The 12,217-nt window shown below is 38.8% G+C and overlaps 1 protein-coding gene across 1 annotated transcript in view; it reads left to right on the forward strand.

Annotated features, from left to right (window-relative positions):
• The window catches only part of LOC129814058 (junctophilin-1-like), a 31,210-nt gene extending 25,023 nt beyond the window's left edge, over positions 1-6,187 (forward strand). The window contains exons 4-6 of the mRNA XM_055866831.1: positions 407-1,095; positions 1,280-1,376; positions 1,589-6,187. Of these exons, the coding sequence (XP_055722806.1) occupies positions 407-1,095; positions 1,280-1,360 (770 nt within the window). The 3' untranslated portion in view covers positions 1,361-1,376; positions 1,589-6,187. The remainder of the gene's footprint in view (positions 1-406; positions 1,096-1,279; positions 1,377-1,588) is intronic.
• Positions 6,188-12,217: the final 6,030 nt, after the last annotated feature.

The following is a 12,217-nucleotide window of genomic DNA, read 5'->3' on the forward strand; positions in this document are numbered from 1 at the left end:
GGTGTTAACTTTGTTGGCTTGTGAGCTCGTGTCAGCTGTGTTACAGCGTTGGCCTCATCAGTGGTCAGGAGAATGTCGAGATTGCTTGGAACCTTTAATCGGTATCATAAACCAACTGGGACAGCTTTGAAACTCCATTAAGGAACAAATACTTGATATGTGAAATCATGGACACAGAAAAGGCATCCTAACCATGAGCTAACTGACAATGAATAAATGTGAATTTATGATTCACCAAAAGCAACACAAAATAATATGTAATATGTTGAGTGTTTGTTGATAGTGATAAACACACAGCATTCATTCAAAACGTTGTGATATTAGATCACTGTGTACATGCTACAAATTGACTAAGTATAGATAAAAGGACTGTATATCATGATAATAACGTCCTTCCATTTTCTAGGCCCTGATTATATAAAGCAGAGGTTCAACGAACCGATTGAACCTATTGTTCAAGAGGAGAAGAAAGAAAAGACCCCTTCAAGTAGCCCTCATTTCTACCGTAAAGGCACAACCCCAGACAACTCTCCCACCGCGAGTCCACAGTCATCTCCCCCACCAACACCCCCGTCAACACATACCCCGGAGCCCAAGAAGAGCTTCTTCAGCAAGCTCGCCCCCAAGCCAGGGAAAGAGAACAAGACCCCCGCAGCAGAGAGCCAGCTCCCAGTCATCACAAAGGCAGTGTCTAAGACATCGTTGAAACAGGAAGTAAGACAGGAATTGCCTCAACCGAAACCGTTCAAAATGGAGGAGTCGGTCCCCGCCAGCCCTGGCAATGGACAGCTGCACACTGACACTGAGTACCACGGCTACTACGTGAAGGCAGACGTGAAGTTCCCTCAAGACGAACCTGAGGACATAGATGAGCATGTTACCCCGTCCGCCCTCACCCGGATGCCACCGCCAGCAAAACCTATGGCGCAGTACAGGACACCCACCCCAAAACCTATAGCGCCAAAGTCGGTATCCAAAGAAAGCAAACCTGAATCAAGACTTAAGAAACTAGATTCGTATAAGCCAAGAAGTCTAGCAGAAACTAGGAAACAAGCCAGCTTGGAGATCACCACGGATTTCGTAGAGGAAGAGTCAGTAAGTAACTAAATACTGTATGATGATGAAAATGGGAAAACTGAAGCAAAGAGAAATAAATGTGTCATTTTAGAACAACGTGTGAAACATCAAAGGTAGTCTAATATTTTCAGTGATAATGCCTAGCTAACTTTAAAAATGCAATTTTTGAAATGTTCTCCTGTATCTCTTTTCTACTTCACAGGGTCCAAACTCAATACTGGTTGCCCTTGTAATGCTGTTGAATATTGGTCTAGCAATTATTTTTGTCCATTTTTTAACCTGACGGAATCTGAACTGAGGTAAGAATCAGCTCAATAACATCTATTCAGGTGTTATAAATTGTAGAGCATTGTGATACAGTAATTTATGTCCCATGACATTTTTAAATGTAACTTAAAGTAAAAGTTTACCTAAAGAGTAAATTGCAAGTTTTACATTAAATATTAAGATACAGTAAGCCTGAATGTGATTAAACAAAACTATTGACCCTCCTACTGTTTTCAATCTTCAGTGAATTCATCAAAACTAGTGGCGCAGGCCCCTATCTCTGCAGTTGCGTCAATGGCCTTTAAAAATGGCGCCGGTCAGGCACAGACACAGGCAAAGAAGGACTGGAAATAGAGTGAAACACGGGAGAAAGATGAGAACAGGACCATTCGGCCCCGACGCTGCCCCGTTTTGCTGGCGATGATTTGTGACACGCTTAGGTTCTGTGAAAGCTGAAGCAAGCAGTCATTGCGAAAGCAAAAAGAAATATCTGCTGATCCAAGCTGTTACCAGTCAAGTGCGTTGCCTCTCCATCTGCCCTGACAGGGGGAATGTGGAGGGGGGTGGAGGGGCTTGACAGGATATGTTCGGAGATGCACTTTTAGTTGACGGAAGCTAGCAGCTGCCTTACTATTTTACCATCTGACGTTTTAGTGGGTAGAGGCAGTGCACAAGGCTGCCAGAGGAATGTGTTTCGGCAGACTTTGCTGCCGTGGGAGTGTGTCTCTGTATTTGCTATAATATTCACTTGGTACATAAGAAATCATATTTTTTTTAAGTCGCACTCACCAGTCTTATTCCATTCCCCAGCCTTATCTAACTTCTCCTTTTGGGACATGCTTGTGCGTGGGCCGTTTCAAGTGCATTTGTTTTGTGTATTTGTTAGTAACTGTACGTTTTTTCATGTGTTTTTTTCCTTTGTTTATCCTTATGTATTACAAATTATTAAGAGAGCGTTTTATTTATTTAAGCCTAGTCCATGCATTTCTCAAACTTTTTTAAGATCCTGTAAATCCAAAAGGAATTTCCCTAACGCCTATGCTACACAAAGCAGTTCTCATTTGAAAGAAATTGAAATGTTTAATTCCAGTTATTTCTACATTGTCAAATTTGAGAGTAATGTATATGAAATTGAAGCATTTTAGCAGTATACAAACACAGATTGTGCATTAATTTGACTAACCAGCTTGTTTTTTTTTACTAATCCGCTATTGGCTGGCTACATGTAACACAAATGTATAAGATTACATAATTAATCAACACTGATTTGTGATTGAAAAAAATTTGACATTTATTTTCTGATTAAGGGCTAACTGGTGATATGGAATAACTTTCCTCCTGATTCAACTTGTATGTATCTTTAACCAGCCACTGATGCGGTTTGTTAACATAGCTAGTCATTGACAGTGTTCTTTTGCACACTGACCCTATATTGAATCAAATTAGTTGTTTGTAATTTGATTGATTTTAACATAAAAAGCAAAAGGCCTGTAGTTTTGGAAGTGGGTTGCACTTCGTTAGATATTTTTCTTTTTTCATTATGCAATCAAGGATCAATGTCCCCAAAAAATAGTGGTCTAAATTGTTTTGTGAGATTAAGGCTTAATGGTTAATTTTGCAACTGTACATTGTCAAATGGAGGCATAAATGACTTGCCAACTTGATTTCTTCTTCTTTTGTTCAAATTTGTAGCAAATATGGCGTCCGACATTGATTTATTGCCACATGAATATGACATATACAGTAGATTGGCGTATGAAGAGAATACATTAGAATAACGTGATTAGTTTGGTTTGATTTTAAATTGAAAATATGCAATTGTGTCTTGTAGAATATTGTTGAGGAGTTGTTTGATTTAGTCATATATGAGTAAACTATTTGTGCATGGGTTGGTTGGTTGATGAAAGTCACACTTTTTGCTTAATATTTGAGTCTTTAAATTTGGCCGAGCCAACACCCCACCTAGTCCACCAACACTGGACCTCATACTAACTAACTACCTTGCACCGTTGTGAAAGCAGTCCAATGCTCAGAGCCCCTCTCTGCAAGTACACCTTGTTATGTGTGTTGAATACATTCAGATAGAGTAAATGGTTGGCTAAATGTCTAGATGAGCATCTGTCAGGACTGTTAGAACATTAGAATGTTCCAGTTTACTTTGGGGTAGACAGAGGAGAGGGAGTGCATTGGTCTTAAATATGAAAGTCTAATTACTGTATTTTGTCATCAATATATTATTAATATTATTTTGTGCCTAGTTAGCTAAGCATGGAGATTTATTTTTTATTTTTGGAATAATAAATGTTATTTTTTCTCAGTTAAAGTTGAATAAATAGAATAAAATGTATTATATTTATAAAAGCGTACATTTTGGTTAACTGTTGACAGGTGTATGAGATGCATTTTCACTGGTTATGGTAACATTTTCATTGCAATAATGCTAAGAGTATGGTATGAGGAGTTGAAGGATGTGTTAGTTGGATGTCAGGGCAGTAACATTGCGATGTTTTACAGAGGTTTGGTCATAGACTGCCACAGAGAGTATGTGAGATGGGAAGAAGAAAGCATCAGAAGGGAAAATGTCTCCAGATATGTTTATCACTACTTCTCTGAATGTAAAGTAATAAAGAACACGTAGAGCATAGCGTTAAAGAGCACAGGCAAAGTTCAAAATTCAAAGTACCACGATGAATGATCAATAATGTATTTTTCTTGTCTAAACTGTATTTGCACACAGCTATGTATAAGGCTATTTTATACTAATTGTACCTGATGCTCCATACATTTTTTTGCCCAAAATGACGAGCTGTTACTTTTTAAAGGCAAAGTAAGTATTTTTCGGTGTGATTGTATTTTTCTAAAATGTGTTTTGGAAAACTAGCCTGTAAACTTTTGGAAAAATGTAACTTACCATTTGATAGATATTTTTAATTAGTGATTTTAATATCAATTCAATATTTATGAACTGTTGCCAGGCTTACATAGAATATCACTGAATACAAAAACAGCATGAAGCTATATTGGACAACGAGTTTTGATATTTATGATCTTCTGACTACAATGATTTTAATGGATTTTGGGGCAGTTGTTCCCCCCATTAAGAATTAAAAGAAAGTTTACATCATTTTTTTTGTGCCTGTCCAATTGTGTGGGGGGCAGCTTTCTTTTGTCCTTCATCAGAAGTTGGATCAGTGAAGGCAAGGAGGCTATCTGAAAAGAGACATCATTTGACCATAGATATACAGGTGTTAGTGTTCAATCAGCAACGATGTCCAACTCAGTTGCATGTTAACGGTGTATGTTTTATAATTGTAGTCTAAATAGTTTTGAGATAAAGGCTTACATTTTGTAACTGTACATTGTCAAATGGAGGCATGACTTGCCAACTTAATTTTTTATTTTGTTCAAATTTGTAGCAAATATGGCGTCCGACATTGATTTATTGCCACATGAATATAACATATACAGTAGATTGGCGCATGAAGAGAATACATTAGAATAACGTGATTAGTTTGGTTTCATTTTAATTTGAAAATATGCAATTGTGTCTTGTAGAATATGCAATTGTGTCTTGTAGAAAATCGTTGAGGAGTTATTTGATTTAGTCATATAGGAGTAAACTATTTGTGCATGGGTTGGTTGATGAATGTCACATTTGTTGCTTAATATTTGAGTCTTTAATTTGGCTGAGCCAACACCCCACCAACACTGGACCTCATACTAACTAACTTGCACCGTTGTGAAAGCAGTCCAATGCTCAAAGCCCCTCTCTGCAAGTACACCTTGTTATGTGTGTTGAATACATTCAGATAGAGTAAATGGTTGGCTAAATGTCTAGATGAGCTTCTGTCAGGACTGTTAGAACATTAGAATGTTCCAGTTAACTTTGGGGTAGACAGAGAGGGTATTACATATGAAAGTCTAATTACTGTATTTTGTCGTCAATATATTATTACTTCGTGCCTAGTTAGCTAAGCATGAAGATTTATTTTTATTTTTGAATAATAAATATGTTCTGTTTTCTCAGCTAAAGTTGAATAAATAGAATGAAATGTATCATATTTATAAAAGCGTACATTTTGGTTAACTGTTGACAGGTGTATGAGATGCATTTTCACTGGTTATGGTAACATTTTCATTGCAACAATACTAAGAGTATGTAAAAAAGTGCTTTTTTGGTATGAGGAGTTGAAGGATGTGTTAGTTGGATGTCAGGGCAGTAACATTGCGATGTTTTACAGAGGTTTGGTCATAGACTGCCACAGAGAGTATGTGAGATGGGAAGAAGAAAGCATCAGAAGGTGAAATGCCTCCAGATATGTTTATCACTACTTCTCTGAATGTAAAGTAATAAAGAACACGTAGAGCATAGCGTTAAAGAGCACAGGCAAAGTTCAAAGTACCACGATTAATGATCAATAATATATTTATCTTGTCTAAACTGTATTTGCACACAGCTATGTATAAGGCTATTTTCTACTAATTGTACCTGATGCTCCATAAAAAAATTTACCCAAAATGACGAGCTGTTACTTTTTAAAGGCAAAGTAAGTATTTTTAGGTGTGATTGTATTTTTCTAAAATGTGTTTTGGGAAACTAGTCTGTAAACCTTTGGAAAAAGTAACTTACCATTTGATAGATATTTTTAATTGGTGATTTTAAAATCAATTCAATATTCATGAACTTTTGCCAGGCTTACAAAGAACATCACTGAATACAAAAACAGCATGAAGCTATACTGGACAACGAGTTTTGAAATTTATGATCTTCTGACTACAATGATTTTAATGGATTTTGGGGCAGTTGTTCCCCCCATTAAGAATTAAAAGAAAGTTTACATCATTTTTTTTGTGTCTGTCCAATTGTGTGGGGGGCAGCTTTCTTTTGTCCTTCATCAGAAGTTGGATCAGTGAAGGCAAGGAGGCTATCTGAAAAGAGACATCATTTGACCATAGATATACAGGTGTTAGTGATATCCCACTCAGTTTCATGTTAACGTTGTATGTTTTATTGTTCTCACTCCAAAACCCTGGATGTAGCGCTTTGAATTACGGTCCATTGTTTTTACTCAAGCATACTGATGTAATACTTCAAATTATTTAACTTCTTATTAATGTTGGTGGTGAGAGGATAGGGGGGAATTCCCCTTTGCTTAAGCTGGTCTGCCATAGCAGAAGGGGTACTATTTTATTAGGAGCAGTCTAACCCCCCCCCCAGAGTGAAAATTGTCCCTGGTCTCAGGGATTGCTGCGGTTATCCTGAGACTAAAATAGTGTACAACAGCTGCTGCTGGGAGAGTGTCACATTTGAAGGCAATGGAAGAGGTTGTGGATTTCTTTCTGTATGTACTCTGCTCGCAGTGTGTATCAGCGAATGGAAGGAAGGTCACTGACAAACTGTTTTTGTTACATTCTCTTTGTGTTTCCAGACAACCACTGTAAGTGACAGCGGTTCAGTGGAAACAGACCCAAATAATGAATGCATTGCAGCCATGGCAACCCCTTATACTGTTCCTCTAGGGGAGAAAGCCTCCTGAGAGTCCAGAAGCTTTGAAGCACTATAACGTTTCACACTGAGTGTTCTATTTTTCTGTCCCCATTGTCCTCAATTTTCTCAACAGTCATTACTCCACGCATAAGCCTGACTGACCATACTGAAATCACAACAGGACATGTCTTTAACAAATCCTGCATGCATGTACACTCCATTCCCTTGCTACACAAGGAACATGTGATGTGAAAAGTATACATGGCAACTGGAAAGAAGCAGCAGGACTCTAGATGATTCTGGCATTGCATCTTTTAACTTATGCCAGAAACATAATTGCACTGACGCAGTTGGGACACCTGTTTCAGACAATCCTACGCAGGTGTTATTTTATTTCCAAATGCCCTCCCATCCAACAATCTCTTAACTAATCTACTCCAAGTACTGTCCTTATCTGATCTTTGGTCTCGGCTGAAGTCTCGAACAAAAAGAAAGGGTTCGTAAGCATAGTCTGTGTGCAATTTCAGAGATCTTTTTGTGGGAATAGCCAAGGTCAAACAGCGTAAGTTACAGGCGTATTGCTGGCATGTGAACGGGAGACAGTGACAAAACCCAAACATCTCCAACTATATACACACACACACACACACACACACACACATCACTTCTTGTGTGGGATACCAGACACATTTACTTTTCACCAAGTCAACGGTGTCAATTCTCATTGTGCTCAAAGTTTAAGGTATTTGTTTATTTATTCAAGGTATAGATACAATAACATCATATTAAAAGTATATAAAATAATAACACACATTTCACATGTATTTATTAGTTGAAGGTGTTGAAAGTCACATTACATTTAAAACTCAACTTCATAAAAAACCTCCTCGGGAAAAGTTGCTTCTCCACCCTGGTCAAAATGGCAGCCGTTACAGCTGGTAATACATTCTGGGGGCCCGAGGAGGCTCCTTAATTAACCCTGCCCACTCCAGCCCATTCACCCCCCAACTCGCATGCTTGTTCTGCTCCATTAAACTTCAACCCCCCCCCCCTCTTTTCTCCAATAGAGCGAGATTGATAGGCCCTGGGGGTCAAAACTCTGAGGTCATCCCGTCTGCACAGTGGCACCTGCTCTTCCCTGTCAGGAGCGCAACATTGCACCCACCCACCGGCTGCCTGCGGGGCTGCTAGCTACCACTTCAAATCCACTGTCAAGTTCCTTACAGCCAAGGCACGCTTTATATATAGTACCAGTCAAAAGATTGGACACACTTACTCATTCAAGGGTTTTTATTTTTTACATTGTAGAATAGTAGTGAAGACATCAAAAACTATGAAATAACACATATTACTACTTTTGTAGTAATCAAAAGTGTTAAGATTTGAGATTTTTCAAAGTAGCCACCCTTCGCCTTGATGACAGCTTTGCACACTCTTGGCATTCTCTCAACCAGCTTCACCTGGAATGCTTTTCCAACAGTCTTGAAGAGTTCCAACTATGCTGAACACTTGTTGGCTGCTTTTCCTTCACTCTGCGGTCCGACTCATCCCAAACCATCTCAATTGGTTTGGGACTGGCCACCCCTCATAGCCTGGTTCCTCTCTAGGTTTCTTCCTAGGTTTTGGCCTTTCTAGGGAGTTTTTCCTAGCCGCCGTGCTTCTACACCTGCATTGCTTGCTGTTTGGGGTTTTAGGCTGGGTTTCTGTACAGCACTTTGAGATATCAGCTGATGTAAGAAGGGCTATATAAATACATTTGATTTGATTAATTGGGTTGAGGTCGGGTGATTGCGGAGGCTAGGTCATCTGACGCAGCACTCCATCACTCTCCTTATTGGTCAACTAGCCCTTACACAGCCTGGAGGTGTGGTGTTGGGTCATTGTCCTGCTGAAAAATAAATGATAGTCCCACAAAGCAAAAAAACAGATGGGATGGTGTATCGCTACAGAATGCTGTGGTGGCCATGCTGGTTAAGTGTGCCTTGAATTCTAAATGAATCACCAACAGTGTCACCAGCAAAGCACACCCACACCATCACACCTCCACGCTTCAAGGTGGGAACTACACATGTGGAGATCCTCCATTCACCTACTCTGCATCTCACAAAGACATGGCGGTTGGAACCAAAAATCTCAGATTTGGACTCATCAGACCAAAGGACAGATTTACACTGCTCTAATGTCCATTGCTTGTGTTTCTTGGCCCAAGCAAGTCTCTTATTAGTGGTTTCTTTGCAGCAATTCGACCACAAAGGCCTGATTCACGTAGTCTCCTCTGAACAGTTGATGTTGAGATGTGTCTGTTACTTGAACTCTGAAGCATTTATTTGGGCTGCAATTTCTGAGGCTGGTAACTCTAATGAACGTATCCTCTACAGCAGAGGTAACTGTAAGTCTTCCTTTGCTTTGGCGGTCCTCATGAGAGCCAGTTTCATCATAGTGCTTGATGGTTTTAGCGACTGCACTTGAAGAAACATTCAAAGTTCTTGACATTTTCCGTAATTGACTGACCTTCATGTCTTAAAGTAATGGACTGTTGTTTCTCTTTGCTTCTTTGAGCTGTTCTTGCCATAATATGGATTTGGTCTCAAACGCATTAAGAAGGAAAGCAATTCCACAAATTAACAAGGCACACCTGTTAATTGAAATGCATCCCAGGTGACTACCTCATGAAGCTGGTTGAGAGAACACCAAGAGTGTGCATCGTTGTCATCAAGGCAAAGGGTGGCTACTTTGAAGAAACTGAAAATTTAAATTGATTTTTTAAACATGTTTTTGGTTACTACATGATTCCATATGTGTTATTTCATAGTTCTGATGTCTTCACTATTATTCTACAATGTTTGAAAATAGTAAAATAAAGAAAAACCCTTGAATGAGTAGGTGTCCAAACTTTTGACTGGTACTGTATATATAAACCACATTGTAGGATTGCCCCAACCAAGTTTAACATTCAGTTACATATGTATTCACCTGCCAGGCCAAGGCTCTAGCCCTCCAAAGTAAACTAAACACAGGCTGAATATCATTATCATTTGTACTAACAAAGGAGCTGTAGCTACTGCTTAGTAAATCATGTCATAACACAAGAGCAGAGATATATTAGCTCTTAAAACAGAAAGGTCACAAACAGTGTGTGCTGGAGTTATATATCTAAGTATTGCTCCTCCTTTGTTTGGTTAGAGCAGCGCATACAGAAATCAAATCTGTATCAGATCAGTTCCTCAATGAATGACACTACTCAGCAGCTGATAATGTGCATCCCCATGAGTCACAGTGGAGGACCAAAATGGCCGGCTGACGGGCTGGGAGTCAGGGAGGGGATAGTGGCTTTCCTTTCTGGCTGATCCACACAGGCTGAACACATTTCCATGTGTTCCTGCCAGTGCCTTCAACTGGCATCATGAAAAGTCCCTTTTGTGGTATTTATTGATTTGTCCAAATAGCAAAGTATATTTTTTTAAGGAGCAAGATAACATTTTCTGAATGACTTATTCCATAGCTACATACAAGATATGTTGTTTGTTTCATGATTGTGGAATACCACACTGGCTTGTTTCTCTTTTTACTTGACTTACAGTGCACCCTAGTGGATGTAGTCATCACATCCTTTACAGTACATTAGTGACTCAATATCCTGACTTGAATATAGCGTTCGTTGGCATGAAGGAGCTTTCAGAGCTTGAGTTACTTAGTTGTCTTGCATTTGTATTTATTATGGATTCCCATTAGCCAAGGCAGCAGCTACTTTTCCTGGTATCCAGCAACATAAGACAATTACATACAGTTTAAAATACTACAAGACATTACATCTCATAACTTACCTGACACATTCAGTGTGTTCCCTCAGACCACTACTCCGCCACATATGTGTCTTATCTTGTCTCTGGCACATCAGGATTAACATTCCATACATTGCAATAAACTAGTACTTGAACAACTTTGCTGGAAGCAAACTATACCTATTTTACATTACGCTACAGTTTGTAACAGTAACACCAATACATGCAAATCATGAGAATGTGATGCTCCACTCACATGCGTTTCCCCCCATTTCACTTCAGTTGTAACGTTGACGTTCAATTTTTCCAGTTTGGCTGTCGTCTGAGTTCCAGTTTTCGACGAAGACCTCATAATTCCCCTGTAATCAGGCAAATAAAATGTACAACACATTATTAAAACTCACATTCTTAATAACATATCTCAAAGCCCTTCACATGGAGGTGTACAATGTGAGGGTAAACTAACCATGGAGGCAAAACCGTGTGTCTTTAAAATATGTATATTTTTAGAAGACATAGAATCTGGTTTTCAACAGTAAGACTTGTACTCACTTTTGGCAACACATCATAGGCCCTGAGATAAAAGAGAACAGTACCATGTAGAGATTCTGCAAAGAGGATGACCATCTGTTAGTCACACCACCCACCAGAAGTGAAATTTAACAACATACCATTTCTGACAGTTGGAATGGTGGGTGAATATGAGTATTTCTGATACATTCCTCCTTTGAGAATGTTACATATTTTCAGATCCGGGCAAAAGCAATCTTTCTGGGATAACTTGTTCTATTTACTTCCAATTGTTATACCAGACACATACCTCGAAACCATTGTGGCTCTATTGAAACACTAAGTTAAAATAAAGCATATTGTGTGTTAGCTATTGGTTTGGTTCTAAACCGTTTTAACTGTCAAGAATGCAACACAACTAAAGAAAGGTGTTTAGCAAAAAACATAAAAAAATTGAAATAGCAACTGAAATTCTCTCATCACTGAGGAGTTACCTGTAAATACTGTCATTCCATTGTTTCAGGGTGACATTGACACAGACAAATCCTACATTGCCCCTGCTAAAAGAGTACCAGAGGAAATAAAAGTAATGACATTTCCAGACATCTAGTAGTTCTGGTACTTCATATGTAGTCACAGCGATATACTAGACAGTTATCTAGAACGTTCTGATTATATTCTGTATAGAAGTTTTACATTCTTCTCTATATGATCACTAGATAAAGTAAATAGAAAGGTCTTACCATGCAAAGTATACCAGGTTTCAACACTCTCTGAACAGCAAAGTTAACTTTTCTGTCCAGAAGCAGCCAAAACACAACAAAATAGTACCCAGAATTTGAAACATCATGGTAAAGTTGATACTCTGCAATGGTTTGACTTACTGCCGGTCTCCTGTTTTCATGCAATTAACACTGTTTGATAGTGCCCAAGCTTTCTCAAAACATCAGAAGTAGCAACTTCTCATTTTGCCCACAGAATACTGGTAGTGTTTTTCTGAAGAGAGGCATGTTTGAAGCAGAAGGAAGGGAAGTTACAATTGCAATCACAGTCATGTCAAAGGTGAATTTAGTGATGAAATAAATCCATAAGC

Source organism: Salvelinus fontinalis, chromosome 17 (assembly GCF_029448725.1).
Source record: "Salvelinus fontinalis isolate EN_2023a chromosome 17, ASM2944872v1, whole genome shotgun sequence".
Taxonomy (NCBI): Eukaryota; Metazoa; Chordata; class Actinopteri; order Salmoniformes; family Salmonidae; genus Salvelinus; species Salvelinus fontinalis.